This window comes from Staurois parvus, unplaced genomic scaffold (assembly GCF_062004578.1).
Source record: "Staurois parvus isolate SC_StPar_1 unplaced genomic scaffold, SC_StPar_1.0 ptg000336l, whole genome shotgun sequence".
NCBI lineage: Eukaryota > Metazoa > Chordata > Amphibia > Anura > Ranidae > Staurois > Staurois parvus.
The window spans coordinates 3298686-3324930 of NW_028318132.1; the positions used below are offsets into that span (position 1 = coordinate 3298686).

At 42.3% G+C, this 26245-nt stretch overlaps 1 protein-coding gene across 2 annotated transcripts in view; it reads left to right on the top strand.

Moving 5' to 3' along the window:
• Positions 1-26245, top strand: part of GRK3 (G protein-coupled receptor kinase 3) — a 415831-nt gene that overhangs the window by 3919 nt on the left and 385667 nt on the right. Inside the window, exon 1 of one of the 2 annotated variants that reach the window (XM_089684117.1) lies at positions 15794-16937. The exons of the other annotated variant lie outside the window; for it this stretch is intronic. Coding sequence (XP_089540243.1) covers positions 16825-16937 — 113 coding nt within the window. The 5' untranslated portion in view covers positions 15794-16824. Of the gene's footprint in view, positions 1-15793; positions 16938-26245 lie in introns of those variants that run through there. 2 annotated transcript variants of the gene reach the window in all.

Here is a 26245-nt window from a genome sequence, read left to right on the forward strand (position 1 = left end):
TTTGATCTTTGCTAGCATGTGTGGAGCAGCTATGAGTAACACGTGGCCTTACTATAGGAACTAGAACTCTGGCATTGCCGTTTGTCAACAGCCATGTAGACCTCTAATGGAAGGTGTGGAAAGGTTACCTCTTTGTTTGTTTTGCATTTTTCAGATTTGTAAATTATTACTTTCATATATAACTTAAGGTTTCATTGTAAGGTCTGCTTGAAGCTGCCATTCCAGACAGATCCATCGTTCAGTTTTCCCGGCAGATCTGAATGGAAGCTCCGTGTTAGTCTATGGGCAGACAAATGTAAACCGACATGCATCCGTTTATATTCGATTACCTCAAGTCCATCTATTAGGTCTCAGAATAAAGGGTCTGCATCCTTTTTTCTGTGGTGTGTGTGTGTGTGTTTTTTTTTTTTTTTTTTGTTTTTTTAGTTTCAGACATAGAAATGACAGACCTGAGGTAGTTGGATGTAAACAGATGCACATTCATTTGCATCCACCTACCATAGACATAACATGGGTCCGTTTAAGGTTCAGGGGGCAAAACAGACAATGTCACAAAAGCGACATCTGTACCATTTAGCTCCTATTCAGCAGGGATCTGTTCATGGATCTCCTGTTGATTGGAGCAGACACAGCCGATGTGAAATGGGCCCTCTAAGGGTTTGTACATATGGGATTTGTCATGTATAAAACACTATCTCAGAGCATTTGAAAGTTTTCAGACTTTCAGGCAGCTCTGCTAAAGCCTTTAGGGCTCATTTACACCAGCCTGCACATTAAAATTTGTGCACTTGTATGTTGTGTAGGGGCAGTGCAATGCATGGTTACAGCGCATTTTTGTTTTTTTTCTCTTTCCCTTTTCTGTTTTATTTATTATTTTCTTCTTTTTTCCTTTTCTGTTATGTTGTGACAGGGTGCAGTGAGGTGATATACAGTGCATTTGTGTAAAAATGCAGGATGTCTGTCTGCATTTTTATACAACACTCTGCAACCCACCTTACACCCCGGTCACACCGATTCAACTTTGAAATCTTGCGACTTTCACACAATTTCAAAGTTGTATGTCATTCCGACTTGAAGTGTGGCTTCCAAGAAATGGATGTCTATGCAAGTTGTGTGTGTGTGTGTGTGTATATGTGTATATATATATATATATATATATATATATATAATTTCACACACACACTATATTGCCAAAAGTATTGGGACGTCTGCCTTTACACGTACATGAACTTTAATGGCGTCTTAGTCCGTTGGGTTCAATATTGAGTTGGCCCACCCTTTGCAGCTATAACAGCTTTAACTCTTTTGGGAAGGCTGTCCACAAGGTTTAGGAGTGTGTCTATGGGAATATTTGACCATTCTTCCAGAAGCGCATTTGTGAGGTCCGGCAGAGATGTTGGACCAGAAGGCCTGGCTCACAGTCTCTGCTCTAATTCATCCCAAAGGTGTCTATCAGGTTAAGGTCAGGACTCTGTGCAGGCCAGTCAAGTTGCTCCACCCCAAACTTGCTCATCCCATGTCTTTATGGACCTTGCTTATCCATGTCTTTATGGACCTTGCTTATCCATGTCTTTATGGACCTTGCTTATCCATGTCTTTATGGACCTTGCTTATCCATGTCTTTATGGACCTTGCTTATCCATGTCTTTATGGACCTTGCTTATCCATGTCTTTATGGACCTTGCTTATCCATGTCTTTATGGACCTTGCTTATCCATGTCTTTATGGACCTTGCTTATCCATGTCTTTATGGACCTTGCTTATCCATGTCTTTATGGACCTTGCTTATCCATGTCTTTATGGACCTTGCTTATCCATGTCTTTATGGACCTTGCTTTTTGCACTAGTGTGCAGTCCTATTGGAACAGGAAGGGGCCATCCCCAAACTCTTCCCACAAAGTTGGGAGCATGGAATTTGTCCAAAATGTCTTGGTATGCTGACGCCTTAAGAGTTCCCTTCATTGGAACTAGAGGGCCAAGCCCAACCCCTGAAAAAAAAACCCACACTATGATCCCCCCCCGCCACCAAACTTTGCACTTGGCACAATGCAGTCAGTCAAATACCGTTCTCCTGGCAACCGCCAACCCAGACACGTCCATCGGATTGCCAGGCAGAGAAGCATGATTCCTCACCAGAGAACACGTCTCCACTGCTCTAGAGTCCAGTGGCAGTGTGCTTTACACCACTGCATCCAGCGCTTTGCATTGCACTTGGTGATGTAAGGCTTGGATGCAGCTGCTCACCCATGCAAACCCATTCCATGAATCTCTCAATGCACTTTTGTGCTAATCTGAAGGCCATATGAAGTTTGGAGGTCTTTAGCTATTGACTTTGCAGACAGTTGGCGACTTCTGTGCACTGTATGCTTCAGCATGTGTTGACCCTGCTCTGTCATTTTACCTGGCCTACCACTTCGTGGCTGAGTTGCTGGTTTTTCCAGTTGCTTCCACTTTGGTACAATACCACAACAGTTTACCGTTTTTGTTTTTTTTTGTTTTTTCTTTTCTTAAAGAAAGATTACATTTCCTTTTCAATATGCAGCACTGTAATTTTCTGTAAAATGTAATATGGTAACCTGGAGACTTTCTCTACACAAATGGTATATAGAACGCCCCCCAGAAATGTCATTTCCTGCTTTTGTGATTGGCATACTGATTTTCCCAGAAGTCTGCACTAGGGTGCAGATCAGATTTTGGGCATATAATAACATTATATATACACAATAAAATAACATTTTTGGTGAGGGAAATCACATCTAAAGGGATGCAAACCCTGCCACTTTCCTCATTAGAACACCACAAGTGTAGCAGCTGATTGATCATTATAAATTCACAATCACTTTGCAAATGTACACAAAAACACAGCTATTTCTTTATAATAGAAAATGGTAGGAATCTGCAACAATGTTTGGTAAAATCTCTGCAATGTACATAGATCACTCAGAGGGAAATATATATATATATTTTTTCCCCTCAACAAAAGTGGAGTTACTCTTTAAAGAGACAGTGTTGAATTTCCCTTGCAGGGCAAAGTGACAGTGTATCTACAAAGGGAATCCACTGACTCCTGTGCTCCCAGGCAGCTTATTGCTCATCCGCAACTGGCTGAGAATACCTGGCACTTCAAGGTATGGGGGAGCATGTGACCTGCTACCGTGTAACAGTCCCTGGCCTTAGTAGCCAATTGTTAGGCCCAAGCACTGTTTCATGACATGGGTATTGATGTTACCGCTTTCCCATGTTGCCAACACAGCCAATTTCAGTGCTGGCTGTGATGGAGCAAGGAACAGTGAGGAGAGTTCAGGTGAGATGAGTCGGAGGTGTCTCTTTCAGAGACATTGTCATTTTGCCATACATGGGAGCTAACTATTTCAAAATGCGAGTTCAATGATGGCAGCCTCCATTATTCTCCTATTGCGGAGTCCCTTTCAGCTCCAGAATAGTAAACACCGATCTTGGGCGGCACAGTGGCTTAGTGGTTAGCACATCTGCCTTGCAGTAAATGGGTCATGGGTTCGATTCCTGACCATGATGCCTCCTGCATAGAGTTTGCATGTTCTCCCTGTGCTTGCGTGGGTTTCCTCAAGGTGCTCTGGTTTCCTCCCACACTCCAAAGACATGCTGGTAGGTTAACTGGATCCTGTCTAAATTGACCCTAATATGTGTATGTATGAATGTAAGTTAGGGACTTTAGATTGTACACCCTTTGAGGGTTAGGGACTGATGTGAATGTTCAATATATATATATGTGTAAAGCGCTGCGTAAATTGACAGCGCTATATAAGTACCTGAAAAAAAAATAAAAAATCTTGAAGGAGATGCTGACTATCGCTTTAAAACAAGCTATTCAGTAAGCTTTTTCAGGCTTCAGTAAGCATCTGCATCACAAGCACTTTGAAAGGCTGCTAGCAACTTGCTTAGGCTAAGGTCACACTTGAGCGGGTTTGGGGCCTGCGTTTGTGTGGGCACGGCATCCCATTCATTTGAATGGACTGCTGTTCCTGTGTTTACTGCAAAAAAGATAAAAAGCGTAGCCACAGCCATGCGGTTTTCCTGCGGTACCCACACCCGCAAACATGCTGCGGGTTGAGATGCGTGGGGGTGCCATTAAGGCTAGGTTCACACCTATGCAGTTTGCGTTTGAGCCGTTTCTGCATTGCGTTTTGTGTTGCATTTTTGATGCGTTTTTTTTTTTTTTGTTTTTTTTTTTGTTGCTAGGCAGATTTAAAATGCATAAAAAACCTGGCAAAAACGCACTACATACTTGTCTGTAGCATTTCCATTGAAGTCTATAGAACCAAAAATGCAACTTTTTGTGTTCAAAAAAGTCTCTGATCCTTTCCAAAAAACACACTGAGTGAAAACGCGGAGATGTGAACGTGTCTCATAGGAAATCATGTTAAATGAACTGTAGTGTCTTTCTGCAAAATGCTGCGGAAAACGCTTAGGTGTGAACCTAGGGTAGGAATGAATGGCAGCCCCATGCGTCTTTTTACAGAGCAGCCTGATTTGGCTGGAGTTGGATTTATAGTACATTCTATTGGTGTTTTTGTTGCTAAGAAAAGTACCTGTGTTGCATAATTTCAATCTTCATTCCTGAGCGGTTAACCGCATTGACGCTAACTGCAATATTCCCAGCCTCAGTAACTACTTATATTATTCCAAGGCAGCTGTTGCTAATCGTAGCATACTAGCAATTTCAAGCTGCAAAGACAAGTATTGTAGCCAGCTGCAAATCAACAGAGAAAAGGGTCACAGAGATTTGTAGCTGCTACAGATAATTGCTACATAGTTGCTGGTGTGCTCTGGCCCTGAGTCCATTCTCTGTCCTTACTAGGCAAAATACTTGATTTGTGTCACAGGAAGGACCAGTTTATTAGTTTCCCTGCACTTTTCCTCCCACCTGATCTGCACTTTTACAAAGGGCTGTGCATGCTTCATTTTGCTCAGACCTGGTTGTTGCCCCTTTACACACTGGGCTTGTGTGGCAGCAGTGTGTGCAAAGTACAAGTTCACATTAAAGCAGAGCAGGTCTTTTTAGAAAAAAAGACCTGCGTTGTATCATGTATCTCCCTTAGTATCCTAAGCTACAAGAATAAGCCAGGGAGCATGGGATTCCAACACCATCAGGTTTTACTTAAAGTGTAAGTCCAGGATCAATCTAAGCCTAAAACCGCTCCTTTTGGCTAAGATGAAGTGTAGTATCTGTTCCTGTTAGTGTCCAGTAGGGGTGCTCCACCGTCATTCTTGCTTTTTGGTGAGGATGGCTGGCTGTATCGCACCTCTGGTGGTATGATGGGGGCTCTGAAGCTTAGTTCCGGCTGGAAGAGAAACCGAGGTGCTCACAGGCTGTTGGGACCTGGGAGTAATTCCCCTGGAAAAACTGGAGGGGCCCAGTTCCTCCTGATTTTAATGATTCTATCTTGTCTGGCCAGGGAGGCAGAGCCCCCCGAGAGTGGTCGCCTCAGGGGTGCTGTTAGTAGCACATGGGGTGAGATCCCAAGTGTGAAAAGTGCACATAGTCACTGTTCTAAACACTTTTTCTGCACTGCGCCTTTTAGGGCTTGGCCTTTTGGCTATGTCCAGGGCAATTATTTTGCTACGGGCCTCAGGGCCTAGCTAGTGCACAATTGCATGCCCACTTATTTATTTATTTTCTTCACTGTTTTGTCACCTTGTGTGTGTGTGTGTGTGTGTGTGTGTTTTTTGTTTTGTTTTTTTTTCTCTCTAGGATGGAAGATGTGGGCCCTCAGGACTGCCCTGGAGTCTAGGGGAAGGATGTGTGGCCATTGGGTTCCTTCTTGCCCTGTTCCTGGGGGGGGTCTCTCTTCGCGAGAGCTCCCTGACCTAGTACTTGGTGGTTGGATTCAGCTAGCCACAAGGGGTCCGCCAGGCCTTTTGGCTAGGTGGACCATGTTGGAAAAATGTTGTCCCTGTCAAGAGCCTTGCGCCCCGGGGGATCAGGGTAGAGGTCCTACCCCTCTGGGGGGTGGACAAAAGCACACCCTTAAGTGCACTTTTTTTGTGTTTGTGCACTTGCGTGTTTTTTGCACACTTGCAGGTTTTAGTTTTTAGTTCCGTGGACTTAAAAAAAATACAAAGCCTAAAAACACTCCCACCCCCTAAATCCTATTTTACTACCCTGTAAAAAGAAGATTCATATACTTACCTGTTCTGTGGATGCTCCAATCCAGTCACGTGATCTCTCCAGGGGCCAGCTTCAGGGGAGAAGAGAGAGCCAACAGCTGCCATGCCTGGGTGGTGACGTAACCCTCTCTCCTGAAGCTGATCATGTGACCGGACCAGAGCTCCCTCAGAGTAGGTACGTATATACAGCTTCCTTTTACAGGGTAGTAAGAATAGGAGTTAGAAAGGGGATGGGAGCAGTTTTAGGCTTAGATTGATTCTGGACTTCTACTTAAGATTTACTCACAACTCTTTATATCAGGGCCTTCCTGATTGGATATTATCTGTATTATTTAAAGTAAATTATACAGTCATAATGTGTGTGTTGTTAGCTTAAAGCGCCAGGAAACTTGAACATTTTCCTTTGCAGTATGATTGCGCCCACACTTTTACTTAGCTGATACTCCGCTCCCCCATGCTCTGGCAGTGAACTGTCCCTTGGCATCCTCGGGTCCAATGCAATGTATAGACCCTTCAGCAGTCTTGATGATGTCAGGACCTAGACCACTGGAGCACCGGGGTAAGTAAATCTACCTTTCCATGCCCCTTAGACATAAATGAGCAGTTAACCCTTCCAGTGTGGGCAAGGCCTCACTGCAAGGGAGGATTTTATATTTTCACAAAATACAAAGGGTTCTGTGAATAGATAGGAAAGAGGAGGGGCAGACAATGCAGATGAAATGTAGGAGACCCACACTTCTCCTGTTGGAGCACTGTAAATATTGAAATAGCTACTGTATACTGCCAGGCATCAATAAAAGTGTACATTGTAGAACCATGAAATGACATTCACCTCCTTACACCTAACAATTTGTGACCTAGCAGATTTTAAAACCATTTTTTTTCCCTGGAGTTTTTCTTTCATGTCATGTTCTTCTTTTGGATGATTACATTTTGCCAGATGGTACTGATTTTGCTTACATTTTGATAAAATTCAACCTCCTAATTTGGATCCCAAGTTTAGGGTAAAGGCAGGTTATAGACAAGCAGTGCCATTATTGAACTGACCCTTACCATTCAAATTTAAATTGCTTTTTATGGGTGATTCGGGGACACTTTGCGGGTCTTTGAAAACCCTTTTAGCTAGCCAAAGATGGATCGAAATTTTGCCTGGTTCTATAAGCTGTTCCCAGTGGAGGAGTCCTACTGTTGAAATATCATGGCGCAGTGGGAAGGATTCCTCCATCTACTTCGCTTGTGTGGCTGCCTGATTGAATAAAAAAAAAAGATCCATCTATGGCCAGCTGTAGACTTAAAGTGGTCGTAAACCTTAGACATGAATTATGAACAGAGAATAGCTGCCACTGGGGCTGAATATCGAAATGAAGACATAAGGGGGAGATCATATAGTATGTCAACTGATAACTTGGCATAAATCACAGCATATAAGATGAACCTTTGACACGTTTCCTGCTGTACTCAGCCCTTTGTTAAAGAGCAGCTGATCCAGAGGAAGGCAAAAAACCCTTAGGAAATTTAATGTAATCCAGTAGGAAAAACATTTTGTCCTGACCCCCTTAGGCAGTCTAATACTCCCTGGCTCAGGCTGCTGGCTCATATCTCTTCTGGGCCAGCTGGTCAATGCATCAGGAGATGTGCCCAGTTCCTTCACATTCGCCATATCTTGCCGTCGGCCTAAAATAAGATTGTAACAAAAGCACGGATGAGAATAATTGTTGAATTCAGATGAAGTGACCCATTATCCCTAGACCAAATGATCTTCTATCATAGACCCCACCAAAAACTTCTATTTCAATTATAGGTGAACATCACAAGGTAGAATTTCCTAAATGGCGTTTCCAGTCACAAGATCATTCTAGTCCTGGTAATTTTGATGTGACATATATAAAATAATCAACAAATACAGTGAAATTCCCATGTAATTGGCTTAGCAGGTGGTTAGAGCTGAAAGTTTAGCTGTACAGATTTCTCTTTTGGAACCCCCAAGACCTTTTAAGGCCTGGTTTACACCTAAGCATTTTCTAGTGCTTTTTGCATTTTACAGAAACACACTAAAGTCCATTTAACATGGTTTCCAATGGGACATGTTCAATTCTTTCAGCCGCTGTATTTTTGGTAAGGGTCAGGGATCCAATGCATATCGCATTGCATTTTGTGAACTGATTTCAGGGTGTCATTTAAAGTACACACCCGCAGTGGTTTGTATGAACGGGGTGCTATTTATGATGCGATGTGGAAATAGGGTTACCACCTCATCCCTTTAAATCCGAACACATTAATTACACAGGTTCTGCAGCTAATTCAATGCACATAAGGCACTAGGTGCGTTTAATTACCACCTTAATCAGCCACAGAACCTGTGTAATTATTATGTGTTCAGTTTTAAAGGGTTGGGGTGGAAACCCTATGTGGAAATCGCACAGAAACTGGTGCGAATTCCGCACCACATCAGTGTGAACCCGTACTTAAGGAAAATTTCCAGGTTGGATAGAATGAAATGAACCTTTCAGAGGCTCCAATAGTGAGATCTCACCACTAGAGCTTGAGTTGTAGCCATTATGAAGCCAAACAAGACCAAAACCCTTCTGATAAATTAATAGCAAATTAATCAAGTAAACTTGATTCTTGAAAATTACTATATACTGGGTTCCAGGAACCGGAAATAAAAATGTCAGACTATAGAGAGAGAGGAGAGCGCAAAAATGTGGAGGGTGAAAGGCCTGATGTCTGTTTGTTTTTGTTATGATGAAATAAATATTAAAAAAATAACACAGGCAAGATGTATGGTAACAGGTGCTTGGTCTATAGTCTACGCTTTGATACTTGCTCAGCCTTCCGGTGCAATTTTAGTCCATTCAGATAAATGGGCTGCAAATTCGCAACACACAGAAATCGCACAGAAACCAGCCCTTAGTAGTGATATTTCAATCTGTTTTCTGTTATTAGTATCCCATATGTCTTCAATCTTGTAATTAATCATTCAGTCAATTTAAATAGAGAAAAGCAGTCACTTCTATTTGAGTGCCTCATACAAATTACTCGAATGGCTGCTATACTAGGTTTAACCATAGTACCATAGGATGACTTCTCCTTCCTTTTTTTTTTTTTTTTTTTTTTAATTCTTTTTCACTATCAGCATAGCCTGACATCTTTACAACACAGATTCATTAAAGTGATATTGATGGTTTAACGGTTACATTTTATTTTTCTTTAAATAACAAACATGGTTTACTTACCTGCTCTGTGCAATGGTTTTGCAGCCCCGCTTTTCCTCTTTTCTGGTTCTCCACCAGTGCTCCTTGCCCCTCCCCAGTGCTGAGTGCCCCCAGAACGTACTTGCTTCCAAGCTGAAAATGTGTGTCTATGAGACACACAGAACATGGCTGCTGACAACACACCAGCAGTGATTGTCAGCAGCGGGAGCCAATGTGTCCCACTACTGTGTCTCTGCCAATGAGGAGGCAGAGACCCAGGAGAGCTTCTGCTCTCATGCACAGTGCTGGATCAGGATCGGGTTCAGGCGAGTATGTGGGGGGAGCTGCACACTGAAGGTTTTTTTTTTTACCATCATGCATAGAATGCATGCAGTTAAAAAAAACTTTCAGGCTTTAGAACCTCCTCCCTTTTTTTTTTTTTAATTTTTTTTTTAAATTTTTGTCACAAAAATTAATGAAAGCTGGACTTCTGGTACAACACATGCACCAGATTCAGGTATTTCTTACTACCACTGCTTTTAGAATCTGTCACTATGGTTGCAGCTGATTTAAAGCAAATTGCACTTAATTCACAACTGTTAACACCAGTGCTCAGGGTTTTTTGGGGAACTTGCTGGCTTTTTTGTTAGGAAGCTGCGCTAATTAATGTACAACCGATGACTCATACCTGGCCCCATTCATTGGCCTGGAGATTACCCTGCTGACAGCTAAAAGTGAACAAAGGAGCAGGGATACTGGTAATCTAGTTGTCCCATATTTGGGCAATGATGTCCCCAGCATCCCCACCTCTCTACCTGTTTGGTTGGGGAATCTCCTGGCTGGTGGTTGAACGGGGATGAACATCCATTACTATGATGCTGGCAGTTTCCTTAGGGGATGAACATCCATTACTATTATGCTGTCGGTTGCACAGCTGGCCGTTTCCTAAGGGGCTGAACATGCACTATGTGCATGGAGTGTCTGCGATATGGACATTCCAACCATGGTGTTCCTTCCTTCCATGCTAGAAATTAATGTACTTGTTCTTGGCAGGTACTTGAATCTGTCAACCAAATCGACATATGTTTTATGGAAGACCAAGGGAATTCTAAAGAGTGTCTAAAACACTCTTTTTGAAATCCCAGAATGCACTCTGAGGGGTAGTTGAATCTTCTTTTGGGAGATGAACATTATATATTTACTTGCTTTTCCTGTAGCATATACCACATTTTATGTATGATCAACATGTTCCCCCTTCTTTTTTTTTTTTTTTTTTTTTTTTTTTTTTTTTAACCAGTCACTTGCAATGTCTACCAACCTTTTTCCTCAAACAATTATGGGCTTTGAGAGGTGCCGGAAAAGTCAGAGAACACATTTATTTTGATCTAATGGTGTGTTCCCGTGAGGACAGTTATGTATGAAGGGCCCATGTGATGAGGAGCACACATTGATTGTGATGTGTGCATATAGTTGTGTGGCTGTAGTTTTAGAGAATCTGTCAACTTTGGTATATGAGCCATTCACTTGGTGCTCTATGTCAAACCCAGAAGCTTTCTACATCTCATGGGAAGAAAGCTGAGTATTTGAATGTTGTATGTAAAGGCAGGTACTCTGGAAAGCCTAGTGGCCACATGTTGCATATGCCTGTGGCTGCCAGAAGCAAGCAACGTATGCATTGCATGGTCTTCCTTCTTTATACAGTAGACTGTTAGCATAGAGCCATTACATTTTAGTTTTCTCTTTAAACCTATTCTACAGTTTTTGTTTTATTGGCTATATTCGGTGGAAAATTATATTCTGACCTACTCCATTCACACTGGTGCAACTTGTCATGCAATGTTGAACTCTAAAGTCGCATGACCAGTCGCACCCAATGTCTTCTAATAATAACCGTTAAAATATGCGCGACTTACAGTTGCAGCAGTTTTAAAAAGGTTCTTGCACTACTTTTTGGTCCAACTTTTCATGTGACTCAAGTGCTATTGTAAAGATGTGTATTTCTGTGCTAAGATAAAAAGATCTCAAAAATAAGAATAAAAAAGCTGCTGGCACAGGTTTTACAAATACCAAAAACCTCAAAACATACAATAGAAAAAGTGCAGCGCTAATCAAAAAGCAGTGATTTCATACAAAAAAAGTGATCATTAGGATAACAGTCCAACATCTCTTCTCTTTAATGATCGCTTTGTATCAAATCACTACTTTTATGATTAGCATTACACTATTTGTATTGTATGACTTGAGTACTATAGACTACAATGTAAACCCTCAAAAGACGAATGAAAGTCACATCTTAATGCTATCAATGCGATAGTTGTACAACCATCAAAACCAAAGTCGCATCAAAGTTGCAATGCAAATAGCACAGCTTTGGTGTTGCAGAAGTGTGATTGAAGTCTTAAATTTGTTCTGAAGCCTTAAAGTGCTGCAGGATCCCCCTCTAGCCCCACCCCCCTTATACTTACCTGTGCCTGATCTGATCCAGCGATGTGCAGGAGAGCAGTCTCAGGCCGCTGTCTCCCTCCTCACTAGGCTCCTGCTGCTGTCAATCAAATGCTGTGCTGAGCAAGCGGGGATGGGGCCAAACTGCCCGCTCTGTGTCAATGGACACGGCGGCTTAGGAGTAAGCCTGCACCAGTGCCCCCATAGAAAGCAACTTTCCATGGGGACACCTGCCAAAGAGGGGAAACCTGGAGCGCAAGATGGGGACTCCAGAAGAAGAGGATCGGGGCTGCTCTGTGCAAAACCATTCCACAGAGCAGGTAAATCTAGACATGTTTATTATTTTAATTTAAAAAAAATAAGATTTTTAGAAGCAGAAAAATATTTTTGTAGAGTTTTTAGGAACGGTTCTAACAACGTTAATTCTTCTAAACGCTACTAAAATGATACTACAAGCCAACACAAAAACGCTGTTATCGGCGTTTTTTATACATCTTTTTCTTTTCCTTACAGTGTTTTCATCCTGCATTTGAAGTATATGTAAATCCAGTCGCCAAAAAATTCTCATTCCCATAAATATGTAGACATGTAACATGTAGAGAGGAAGAGACAGAGCGGGATACGCACAACGAAATTTGGCCGGTTCCTGCCAAATTCAGTACATCTATCTCTCTACCCCTCACCTCACCCCTTCAGTCTCCTCTCGCATTACTAACCTACTAAGCGACATATCGGCATGAATGTCACTCCACTTCCTCAAACTCAATCTTTCCAAAACTGAGCTCTTAGTATTCCCCCCATTCCGTGCCCCCTCCCCTGACTTCTCCATCAAGATCAATAATACAACCATCAGTCCCTCCACTCATGCCAGGGTACTAGGTGTAATCCTAGACTCCAATCTGTCCTTTCAGTCCCAAGTCCAATCACTGTCCAAATTTTGTAGACTTCACCTCCGTAACATCTGCAAGATACGGCCGTTCCTAACCTCGAAACTACTAAGCAACTTATTCACTCCCTTGTTATATCACGCCTTGACTATTGTAACTCCCTCCTCATTGGCCTACATCATCGCAGGCTATCCCCTCTTCAGTCTATCATGAATGCTGCTGCCAGATTCATCCACCTTACTAACCATTCTGTATCTGCCACCCCTCTCTGCCAATCCCTCCACTGGCTTCCTATTTCCCAACGGATAAAATTCAAGACTTTACCAATAACGTATAAAGCCATTTATAACTCTGCCCCAAATTGCATCACCGATCTCGTTTCTAAATTTTACCCAAACCGTACTCTCCGCTCCTTGCACGACCTCCTGCTCCCTAGCTCCCTTGTCTCCTCCTCCCATGCTTGTCTCCAGGACTTCTCCAGAGCTTCCCCCATCCTCTGGAACTCTCTACCCCAATTTATCAGACTATCGCCTACTCTGCTCACTTTTAGGCGATCTCTGAAAAACCTATCTCTTCAGGGAAGCCTATCCTGCCCTCAGCTAATAATGGAATCTTCTACTCTTCCTACCAGTCCATCCCACACAGTTACTACCTTTTGTACCACTAACCCCTCCCTCCTAGATTGTAAGCTCCAAGCAGGGCCCTCCTTTCCCTCTTGTATTGAACTGTATTGTTGCTGTATTGTCTCCCATTATATTGTAAAGCGCTGAGCAAACTGTTGGCGCTATATAAATCCTGTATTATAATAATAATATATAACCTGCTTAGGACTGGCCGTCTATCATACGGTAGATGATTTCATGCTATTCTTGCTGAATTGGCCAAAATTCGAACTGTGAGTGGACCTAAAAGCACAAAAGTCTTGCAGGGCTAAAGCTTGATTACAGTAGCACATAGAACGCTGTTGAATGTACTCCTATTTTATGCTCATAAAGCAATCCTGTTACACTGGAAAATACTTTTCAGCCCCCCCCGCAGTTTTGGAAAGGCTTGGTAAGTGGGGCTCTGCCATTTTATAGGGTTACGTATCTGAATCAAGGCTGTCTTAAGAAATTTGAAAGGTTTTGGGGTAGCTGGATAGCTATGGATAGTCCTACCTTTCTTCCCTTGTGTTGATTGAGTTTTCCTACCACATTTCTGTGAGTTTCTGTCCTCTGGGATCTTGTTTTGTATTCTGCCATGGCCACTGTGCTATTTTTGGATCCTACCTTTGATTACAACACGATAATTTATGTTGCGAGGATAGTGCCTATGTAGACAGCTGGGCTTCTGCTCAACTTCCAAGCCATGCTTTCTGGTCCTGTTCAATGTACGGTTTTCCATGATCCTGGGCAAATAGGGGGGTTTTGCATGACGAGAGGAAGGGTGGAGGTGGGGAGTTGTTATACTTGTCTTTTGACGGTCCTGCGTGACTCATATGGGCCAGTTGTGGCCTTCCTCTTTCTATTTGCAGCAGTTGTAGTTTTGAAACTGCCTTTAAGGCCTAGTTCATACCATACATGCAGAAAAACTGATGCACAGGTTTCACTTGCAGACACCAGTTTACATCATTTTTTTTCATGCGAGCTTCAATGACTTTTATACACTTCGCAGAAAAAAATCTGCATATAATACTAGTGTTGTGATGTGATCAGGACACAGAGAACTGATTTTGTTGACATCTCTGCACCATGGTGTGAACAAACCCTTAAATGTTCAATAAAACTGAATTTTCCAAAAAAGAAGTTGGGGACAGATGATTGCCCCTGAATGCAGCCAGCTTGTGTCAAGGGGCAAATCGCCTGTCCCTAACTGCAGGTAATCATTCCATGTGTGTTTACGTTCGAACACCCGTGGATAGCTGTCATTGCTTTTGTAAGGGCTTAGCAGCCGCAACTTTCTCATTCAAAATCAGTGGCAGTAATATGCTGCATTCTTGTTGCAGCTGTGAGTAAAATCTCGTGTGAATGAGGCCTAATGCCCCATACACATGATAAGAAAATAGTGCGAAAAATTTTACGGAACCACTGATCGAATGATTTTCTCTTCGTTGATTAGCATGATGTTTTAACCGATAACTATGTTGTGAATGGAAAAATCCAGTTGAACAACAGTGAAAAATGTTGTCGTTTCGCATACGAACGACCGATTTTCTATGCGGTGGTATGACAGTCATATGAAAAAAATCTATCGAGCACTATCGTGCATGAGCGGAAACAGAAGATGACTCGGATGTTTATGTCCAAGAAATCTTCGTAAACACGAACGAAAAATCCAAATGTTAAAGGAAGATTGGCCTAATGAGATAATGAAACCAGAATTCTGCATATTATATTTTTATGTATCACTATTTATGTATATAGACAATGTAATATACGATAATGTAATATATTATACTCATTGATGTTAATTGTTGTGTATATCGCTTGTTCTGGCCAGAAGGGAGTGGCTACAAGGTCACACGCACACTGCATCACTTCCAGTTGTATGGAAGATGTCAACATTACGTATTGCCTGACAAACGATTGTTTTAGATTGGTTAATGTGGGCCACGATTTTGACCAACGAACGAATGCCTCTCGGTTGTCGGATGACCGATCGGTCGATTTTCTAATCGTGTATTCCCACCTTTAGTCTACAAGACTAGGACAGAAAAGCATTGCCTACTGTTGTTGGTTCAGCTTGGTAATGACACTTGCATTTATTTAGTGTCAGCCGCCATCTTCATCATCTATCATATCTTATCCTGCTTTTTTAAAAAGGACCTTTAGAGATGGCAATAATCCAGGCCTAGTTTTTCTGATGTTTGTATTTTACCCCAAGAAAAAAAAAAATACATTTCCTAAATGTCAACAAGCTACACTCTTGGCCCGCTTGTGGTTTTTGATCCTTTGCATAATTTTATTCATTCAAAACACTTGGAAATCCTGAACAAAGGTATATTTGCCTTTGTAGTTTAGAATTTTTACTTAACCGCTTTAAACAAATAGCTTGCACTAGGCATGCCTGTGTTTAGCTGTCACTATTTGCTCTGTGCTCCAGATTCGGCAGGCTGAAGCGATCCACCCCCAGAGTTTAGCAGTGGCCGTGTCTGCTATCACACACAGGAGAGGAAGTAACAGACATCACGGCTTCTCTGCTCATGTTAATAGAGCCTTGCACAGAAGCAGGAGGCTGTCAGCACAGGAGAAAGGGGGAGATTTGGCCCATAAGAAGGGAATAGCTGGGTCCCCCCAATCTGGAAGTCCCTGCTGCCCTGTGGATATGCTGGAGATTGCTTTGTAAGCGCCCAAACAGCTGTTCCAGCCAGAAGACTGCAGAGGGAGACGGATCTGGTGTTTACAGAGCTCCTTGCCTGGGATTTTCTATTCCTCCTCCTCCCTGGATTCCCTTTTTAATCTAGCCAATGATTTATTATGATTACTTTAATAAGCAGGCTTGGTTGGTAAGGTCTGTTGCCTATCCCCGATTTTTATATGAAGGTTTCTAGAAAAAGGAAGCTGATTGTGGCTGCCATTGCAGCAGAAATGAGCAGAGCTTCCTGCAACCAGTGATTTTGTTTTTTTTTTTTCATTTTTATAAATCTAACATATGTACGATCATCCACTGTGCGTAAATGAGCTCTAGGAATATAGGGCAATATGTCCATTGGTAGAGGAGAGGAGCCTAGTGAACCTGGATGTGCATTCAGCATGACATCTGAAACATGTTGGGATGACAAATTGAGAAGCGTCGTGTAGGAAAAGGAGCTTGATACATCTAGACACTGGATTGCTGTTAAAAAAAAAAAAAAAAAAAAAAAAAAAACTTGCAAAATATGTATGTACATATATTGTAGTGGAGAATCCGAAAACAAACCAAAATGAACTTGGGTTGTCCTTTTTTTTGGATTTAATTTTTTTTTTTTCACTTTTAAATACTAAAGGAATACAAGGAACTGAGCATATTTTCACTATTCCAAACAGACTTTTTTTTAAACATTTTGTATCATATTTTTATATTCGTTGAATCACCATGAATATATTCACATTATATTGGACCAAGTCTGCAACTTGTTAGTAGTGGGTCTACAATTCTCAGTTGACTTTAGGGGACTCCTTTTATTCTTCTTGGTCATGGCGGACCTAGAGGCAGTACTTGCTGATGTCAGCTATCTGATGGCAATGGAGAAGAACAAATCCACCCCAGCGGCCAGGGCTAGTAAGAAGATCGTACTGCCTGAACCCAGGTAACGCAAAAGTAACGTTTGGCCACTATACTGTACGCGTAGGGCTGGCATCTGCTGCGGTTTCACCATCATATTTAATTCTGGTCCGATTTCTAAAAATTAGACCGAAGGAATGTGGAGCCCTTAGCAGGAAATAGGATTATTTAATTTATTTATTTTTGCAGCGCAGGTCAGAATGTGAAAGCAGATGCCTGATTGGTTACTATGGGAACAACCTAGTTTTTTCCTTTTTTCTCGGCTTTTTGTAAGTGGGTACCTGTGTGTATTGTGTGTGCATATGCAGTAATGTTTTTCCTTGCAAGGATCTTGCTAATTATTTTCAACTGAATATTAGTTGCACTGTTTACCATTTATTCTGCTCCAAAAGATTTTTTCATACTTTAGTGATATGCATTTGCACTGGGTTTGAGTATAATATAACCTTTTTAATCTTTTTTTTTTTTTTTTTTTTTTTTTTCCTTCTGTGTGAATATTTTAACGAACAGCCAAGAGGCTTCTAAATGTTTGTGTGTAGTGTTGTGTAATGTTACTTTCATGGCTAGGTGCATTGTGACACATTTTTGTAAATGCCTGGGGCACTTTGATTTAGTTTCACTTTTCTGTCAAACCTGCACCATTTTTTTTGTTGCACAGTAGACAACTCCTCACTAGTCCAGTATTTGCTATGTGTCAATGCTAATTAATTTTATAAAGATAATAAAATACTGAGCAGGCAAGTCATTAAAAATCAGCCTCTCTGTTGACTTTTCTCCTTTTTTGCACATTTTTTTTTGTGGCCCTCTTGCGATGACAAACTATGCAACACAATGCAGCACAATGACTAAGTAGTTAGCATGTCTGCCTGGCAGCACTAGGGTGATCCCAAACCATGGTACTACCCACACGGAGTTTGTATGCTCTTCCTGTGAATGTGTGGGTTTCCTCCCACCTTTCAAAGACATGCTGGTGTGTTAATTGCCTCTTGTCTAAATTGGCCCTAATATGTATGAATGTGAGTTAAGGACCTTAGATTGTAAGCTTCTGGAGAACAGGGACTAATGTGTGTGTGTGTATATGCGCGCGCACACACACACATATATATACACACATTATATTGCCAAAAGTATTGGGACGCCTGCCTTTACACGCACATGAACTTTAATGGCATTCCGGTCTTGGTCCGTAGGGTTCAATATTGAGTTGGCCCACCCTTTACAGCTATAACAGCTTCAGCTATCCTGGGAAGGCTGTACACAAGGTTTAGGAGTGTGTCTATGGAAATGTTTACCATAATTCCAGATGCACATTCGTTTGGTCAGGCACTGATGTCAGACGAGAACGCCTGGCTTGCAGCCTAGCTCAGCCTCCGCTCTAATTCATCTCAAAAGTTTTCTATCAGGTTGAGGTCAGGACTCTGTGCAGGCCAGTCAAGTTCTGCCACCCCAGACTCCCTCATCTATGTCTTTATGGACCATCCCCAAACTGTTCCCACAAAGTTGGCAGCATGAAATTGTCCAAAATGTCTTGGTATGCTGATGCCTGAAGAGTTCCCTTCACTGGAACTAAGGGGTCAAGCCCAACCCCTAAAAAAAACAACTCCACACCATAATCCCCCCCTTCACCAAACTTTATACTTGGCACAATGTAGTCAGGCAAGTACTGTTCTCCTGGCAACCACCAAACCCAGACATGTTCATCGGATTGCCAGACAGAGAAGCGTGATTCATCACTCCAGAGAACACGTCTCCACTGCTCTAGAGTCCAGTGTCGGCGTGCTTTACACCACTGCATCCACCGCTTTGCATTGCATTTTGGTGACATAAGGCTTGGATGCAGTTGCTCAGCCATGGAAACCCATTTCATTTACACACTGTTGTGCTAATCTGAAGGCCACATGAAGTTTGGAGGTCTTTAGCTATTGACTCTGCAGACAGTTGGCGACTTCTGCTCACTGTGTGCTTCAGCATGCGCTGACCCCGCTCTGTCATTTTACATGGCCTACCACTTCATGGCTGAGTTGCTGTTGTTCTCAGTTGCTTCCACTTTGTTATAATACCACTAACAGTTGACCGTGGAATATTTAGTAGCAAGGAAATTTCACGGATGGACTTATTGCACAGGTGGCAACCTATCACAGTACCATGCTGGAATTCACTGAGCTCCTGAGAGTGACCCATTCTTTCACAAATGTTTTCTAGAAGCAGTCTGCATGCCTAGGTGCTTGATTTTAATAATAAATTTAATTAAATAAATTATAGCAAGAAAATGCAGAGCAGAAAACCAGAAACAAAGCTGCATGCCTAGAATGCGACAGTACGCATATATGCTGCCTCTCAGTGAGTGGGCCTTGAAAACAAAACTATGCTGAGAGCGCGCTCCCTGGCAGTTACTGGCATCTAACAGCTCCTGATCATTACTTGTGATTGGGAGCTTTCTGGTCATGTGACCGTTGTGTCTGCCAATCACAGCGGTCACATGATAAGCCCTGCCTCCCGGCATCCGAAACCCCTGAAAGGGCTGGGAGGTGTCAGGGTCAAAGTATTTGTAAATGTCAGCCATGAAATATGAACAAAGCTTATCCCTCTATAGTGAGTACTTGTCTTAATCCAGAGTACTATATATAAACACAGTGTAGCGCTTAATAAATAATATACTCAAAAAATCAAATCAAAATGATAATATAACGTGATATGATCTTCTCAAATCAAAGAGTGAAATATGATGATAATAGTGAAAAACTATATTAAATATCATTAAGTCAACATACACTCAGTCCCCTCTTAATCCACAACTGAGGGATCCAATATACTTATGTATATAAGTGCAAAACGTGAATCCCCTACATGGGGTTATAAAAAATGCAAACAGTGCAGTGTCACACACCACACTTCACAAAATACAAATATATACATATAATGATAAACCTCCAAATAGAAATAATAAGAAAGTCCAAAATAATTATACATAAACATGTGCTCCAACTGCAATTTCATGCAAGTGATGTGTAGGTGGTCACAGCAATAGTGTCAATCCTTCAGTGGCCAAAATGCCCCCTCACCTCTTTGCATTGACCACAAGGGCCAGCTCACATTTGGGATCACACAGATCCTTACAGGTATTAATTCCTCACAGGATCCCCCTCAATGGTAGTATATGCTCCTCTCCTTTCAAAGCCTCCTCCACATAGATATCAGCAAAACTGCTCTCCCATAAAGGATCATATTAAGATAAAAAGATCCTCCATAGTGTAATATTGTTTAATTACTGTATATGATTCACATAACAAAAAAATGCCCACTCACATTTCCTTTAGTCTAATGACCGCTTTCTACCTCATGCTATGGGTGTACGGCATGGGTATTGAAAAAGGTGTTCCAATATGGCGCCCACGCCGGAAATGACCTCACCGTGTACCGGAAGTTCCTCCCCGCGTACCAATGTGTTACGTCACGCTGGTCACGTGACTTCATCAGGGTTCTCTACAGAACAGATGTAGAGAAGAGAATACTGCAGATAACAGGTACAACTTATGTAGGAGGAATTGTTTCATCTCTGTGTATCATCTGAGGCCAGTCACTTCACTGGGTGTATGTAAGGGTTTACCAACCACTTTAAGGTCTACTACACTGGATTATCCTTATTACCAGAACACTGCGAAGTCAACTGCATTTTTCATCTAGTCCGTTCTTTTGTATTATATAGCAGTCTTTCTCAGCCATTGTTTTTGTGTCCTCTTTGTTACAGTTGCACTTTTACACTGCACTTGTATCGGTGTATGTACATTTTTATTCCATTCATGAATTCCCTTAAGTGAGATTGATTGACTTCATTAGTGCTACCACCAATTTGACTGTGTCAATCACATTTATTTAGTATCTGATCCATGCCTCTTGCCATTTGTAACGGTGTATTCCACATTAATTTTAGACCTGTTATGTATTGTTATATTTATTTGCTTTTAGGGCTATGGTTGATGCAAGTTAAAGTGGATCTTTCCATCCTCTCACTAAAAAAAGGACATTGGCCTGCTCTACTACATGCTGATATGAAATGACCACACACTTATTTGTTAAATTAAAGATTTTAGCAGTTGCTTACCTTTTTTTAATATGATTTTACTTCCTGGTTTCCTGAGGCACTGGACATATAGCCCTGGCCTCACAGATGCCCCCTGGGAAGGCTATATCACCAGAGCTTTTTTTTATTGTTATTTATGGCTTCAGCTACAGAACTGTTTAAGCTTGATGCCATGGGTAGTTGTTCACGGGCCTATTTGCCTAGGGCGGCATTTTTCAGGGGGGCAGCACCATCCCCTGCAAGCAGGGATACTTGCGGCATGGGGACCAGGTGGGATCCAAGAGGGGCTGCTTGATGGTGTATGCAGAGCCCAACTCTTGTTCCAGGGATGGCCGGAACTGTGAAGGTGTGTGCCTCTCCCTCTCCCCTAGTGGAAAGACTCTTTCGGGGCAGGGGGGTTGTTGGTCAAAGTCAGGAACTCACTATATGGGGCGGGCATCCAATTTTTGTGTTGCTTAGGGCAGCGCAAAACCTAAACACACCACTGTAGTTGATCTAGGGAATATCCTGATGCCTCCTTGGGGATCTAGAATGATTATTTTTTTTTTTCTTTTTTCTTTTTCTTCATCCCCCTATTGGAGAGAATTGAGCCATGCTTCATTGTTGTGGTGTGGGTTTTTTTTTTGGTTTAACTAGATGAACTAGTATCTTTCTTTACTTATGTACTGAGCATGTGTGAGATCTGGCACTAATATCATTGACAGCCAGCACTGAAAAAGCATAAGAAGCAGGCCATCGTTGATGCTTACCATGTAAGTTGGAGGAGGAGCAGAAAAGGCGCATTAGCTTGTAGCAGTAGAAGCACAGTTGACAGGTAATCATCCTTAAAGTGGAGTTCCAGCCATGTTTGTGTTTATTAAAAGTCAGCAGCTACAAAAATTGTAGCTACTGACTTTTAATAAACACACACTTACCTGTCCCAGAGTCCAGCGATGTTCTCACCCTTGCCATCCCTTCTCCTTTTCTCTCCTCCATGGCACCGGCATCTCTACTGTGGGCACCAGACCGTGACAGCTTGCGGCTTCAAAGCCTGGTCCCCACTGCGCTTTCAGTGGGCACCGGGCTGTGAAGCCGCAAGCTGTCACATGGTTTGGCAGTCTTCTGGGACCTGTGAAAGTTCCCAGAAGACTGTGTGAGGGAAGAGAGGGCCAAACTTCCGGCTCACTTCGCAACGGCGGGTACCTGTCAAGAACAAGTATCTGCTCCCTCCTCCCCCTCTGCTTCAAATATGTTTAATTTGCAGTAATGATTAACCACCACCCTCCATATAAGCAAATGAGGGGCACAAGGTGGTTCTCTCGTTCTGGGAGGACGTCATATGACGTCCTCCCACTCTAACCGCGCATGCAAGGCTCTGGGGGTGCACAGCACGGCCATCCGTGGTGCGCTTTGTCCCTTGGACACAGCAGATAACTGATCAATGGAAATAGCCGAAGACGTCGGCTCGGTCATGTGATCAGCTGTGTCCAATCACAGCTGATCGCATCTAAATAAGGAAATGCCGGTTATTGGCATTTCTCTCCTCACGAGCTGTCACACTGACAGCTCAAGAGGAGAGCCGGTAATTGGCATTCCTCAGAGGGGACATGTATACTGATCATCAGGGCACTGATAATTAGTGTAGCCCCAGCAGTGCCACCTGCCAGTGCTCATCAATGCCACCTGCCAGTGCCCATCAGTGCCATGTATCAGTGCCTACCAGTGCACATCAATGCCACATATCAGTGCCCATCTGAGCTGCCTTTCAGTGCCAACTATCAATGCCAGTCAGTGCTACCTAACAGTGCCATATGAGTGATGCCTATCAGTGCCCATCACTGCAGCCTCATTAGCGCACATCAGTGAAGGAGAAAAATCACTTGTTTTTTCTTAGTTTTTGTTATAAAATTTTTTTTTTTTTTTTAGTTTTTATTCAAAATTTTTTGTTTATTTAGCAAAAAATTAACCCAGAGGTGATTAAATACTACCAAAAGAAAGCTCTATCTGTGTCAAAAGAATGATAAAAATTTCATATGGGTACAGTGTTGCATGACCGCGCAATTGTCATTCAAAGTGTGACAGCGCTGAAAGCTGGAAATTGGCCTGAGCAGGAAGGGGGTATAAGCGCCCTGTAGGCAAGTGGTTAAAGTACTGGTGGCATTTTTTTGGTGGGGGGTTGGTATTAGGCCTACTTTAAGATGCTTCACTATTACCTGTCCTGGCTTGTAGTGTTCAGGGTTTCTAACCTGTTTGGTGCTCTATTTATTGCTAATGAGGTTTCATCTCCTTTTTAGTTGTGTTTTTGGATTTCAAGGATTTAGCTTAGCAATAAAACTTCACTACAATGTTTGACACCTTGGTGACTGGTGGATCTAAAATTATAAGTGTTGTGCCTGGAGGGCTGCAAGAGGTGGTGTAGATGACGTGTGACTTGCTACACATGAGGATCTCACCACTAGCACTGATGTCATAAGGCTGTAAATGACCCTAATCACCATGGTTTCCTCTATATCTGATAGGTAGCTCTTCTCAGCCTTGTGTAACTGTGAACACACCAAGTGCTCTGGAAGCCTTATCATAATTAAATCCATAGGAGAGCTGTGTACACTGACCGCTATGGAAACCAAGCTTGCTACTGTAAGCCCTTGCATCTCATTACTGGGGATTTTGTTTGTTTTATTTATCTCTTAGTTCTCTGGTTAAACAGTTTCTAACCTGCTGAACTGATTGCACACTTTAAGGCTCCATACATATTTAGAGGGGGTGCTTTGTATGAGTTATGCATGCTTTTTGTAGTATTTCATTAAAATGTGTAACAGCTGCAGCTTACTTGTGTTTGATTTTGGACCTGTATTTAAAGGATAAGTTCACTTTTTGTAACTTGTTACATGTTATACCCACATTCATGTTACCAAAGGATAGGCCCCCGCTCCCCCATTGTGACAACTAGTGGGGGATCTCTCTCCCCAACCCCCCCCCCCAGCTGTCACAATTTAAAAAAAATAAAAATAAAGTGGCCATGCGGGGCTCTGTCCGCCCGGCTGCATCACTCATTCACAGATTTCTGTGAATGGGAAAACGACAAGTTCCAACAGCCTTAGCGACTGTCAGCTTGTAGTTCTCAATGAACTATCACAGCGCTGCTGAGCGCTGTGGTAGTTTCATTGATTCTTCCTGTCCAAGTGTATCAGCTTGCCCGTATGAGGTGCGAGTACACAGATACAGTTGCAAGAAAAAGTATGTGAACCCCTTGAGATTACGTGGAGTTTTGCATGAATTGGGCATAAAATGTGCTCTGAACATCATCTAAGTCACAACAATAGAAGAACACAGTCTGCTGAACATAATACTACACAAACATTAGATGTTGCCATGGTTTAATTGCACATAACATGTAAACATTCACAGTGCAGAGAGGAAAAAGTATGTGAGGCCCTAGCTTAATGACTTCTCCCAGAGCTAATTGGAGCCAGGAGTGAGCCAACCTTGACTAAAATCAGTGTGATGATATTGGATGTGCTGTTGATAGCTGTCCTGCCCTTAAACACACACCTGTTTTGGGTTTACTGGTTTCAAGAAGCACTGTCTGATGTGAACCATGCCTCACAGAAAAGAGCTCTCAGAAGACCTACGATCAAGAATTGTTGACTTGCATGAAGCTGGAAAGGGTTACAAAAGTATCTCCAAAAGCCTTGATGTTCATGTGTCCACGGTAAGACAGACTGTCTACAAATGGAGAAAGTTTAGCACTGTTGCTACTCTCCCTAGGCGTGGTCGTCCTGTAAAAATGACTGCAAGAGCACAGCGCAGAATGCTGCATGAGGTAAAGAAGAATCCCAGAGTGTCAGCTAAAGACCTACAGAAATCTCTGGCACATGCTAACATTTTTGTTGACACATCTACAATAAGGAAAACATTAAACAAGAATGGAGTACATGGGAGGACACCACGGAGGAAGCCATTGCTGTCCAAAAAGAATATTGCAGCACGTTTGAAATTTGCAAAAGAGCACCTGGATGTTCCACAGCACTACTGGCAAAATATACTGTGGACAGATGAAACCAAGATTGAGTTGTTTGGGAAGAACACACAACACTATGTGTGGAGAAAAAAAGGCACAGCACACCAACATGAAAACCTCATCCCCACTGTAAAACATGGCGGAGGGAGCATCGTGGTTTGGGGCTGCTTTGCTGCCTCAGGGCCTGGACGGATTGTTATCATTGATGGGAAAATGAATTCCAGAGTTTATCAAGACATTTTGCAGGAAAACGTACGACCATCTGTCCGCCAACTGAAGCTCCGCAGAGGATGGGTGATGCAACAGGACAATGACCCAAAGCATACAAGTAATTCAACAAAACAATGGCTGCAACAGCACAGAATATGCCTTCTGGAGTGGCCCAGTCAGAGTCCTGATCTCAACCCCATTGAAATGCTGTGGCTTGACCTTAAGAGAGCGATTCACACCAGACATCCCAAGAATATAGCTACACTGAAACAGTTTTGTGAAGAGGAGTGGTCCAAAATTACTCCAGATCATTGTGCAGGTCTGATCTGCAACTACAGGAAACGTTTGGTTGAGGTTATTGCTGCCAAAGGAGGGTCAACCAGTTATTAAGTCCAAAGGTTCACATACTTTTTCCTCCCTGCACTGTGAATGTTTACATGTTATGTGCAATTAAACCATGGCAACATCTAATGTTTGTGTAGTATTATGTTCAGCAGACTGTGTTCTTCTATTGTTGTGACTTAGATGACGTTCAGAGCACATTTTATGCCCAATTCATGCAAAACTCCATGTAATCCCAAGGGGTTCTCATACTTTTTCTTGCAACTGTACACTGACAGGTCTGCAGGAATCCTGCATGGCACCAGTGATCTGCTGATTGCTGGTACAATGATTTACAGGTTCCCAAAACAAAAAATGCTAAATGCACATTTTTTTTGACCTGCAGAAAAAGTGTGTTGTGTGGGTTTTTTTTTTTTTTTTTAATTTATTATTACTGTTAAAAGGCGAATTTATATTTTAATTGTATATATCTTCAGAGCAGGATTTCTCATTCCCTTTACGGGGAAGGTGTGTGTGTTGTGTTTTTTTTTTTTTTCTTTTTTTTTCTTTTTACAAAGTCAGTGCACACATTTTGGCAGTCAGTACCTGGTTCATGGTGGCTTCATTATGGTCTCAGGGGGACATTGAAGCTGTTGATTGCCATGAATAGGCTAAGGGTGTACTCACTGGTTGTGGTTGAACCGTACTTCCCTGCAGTGGA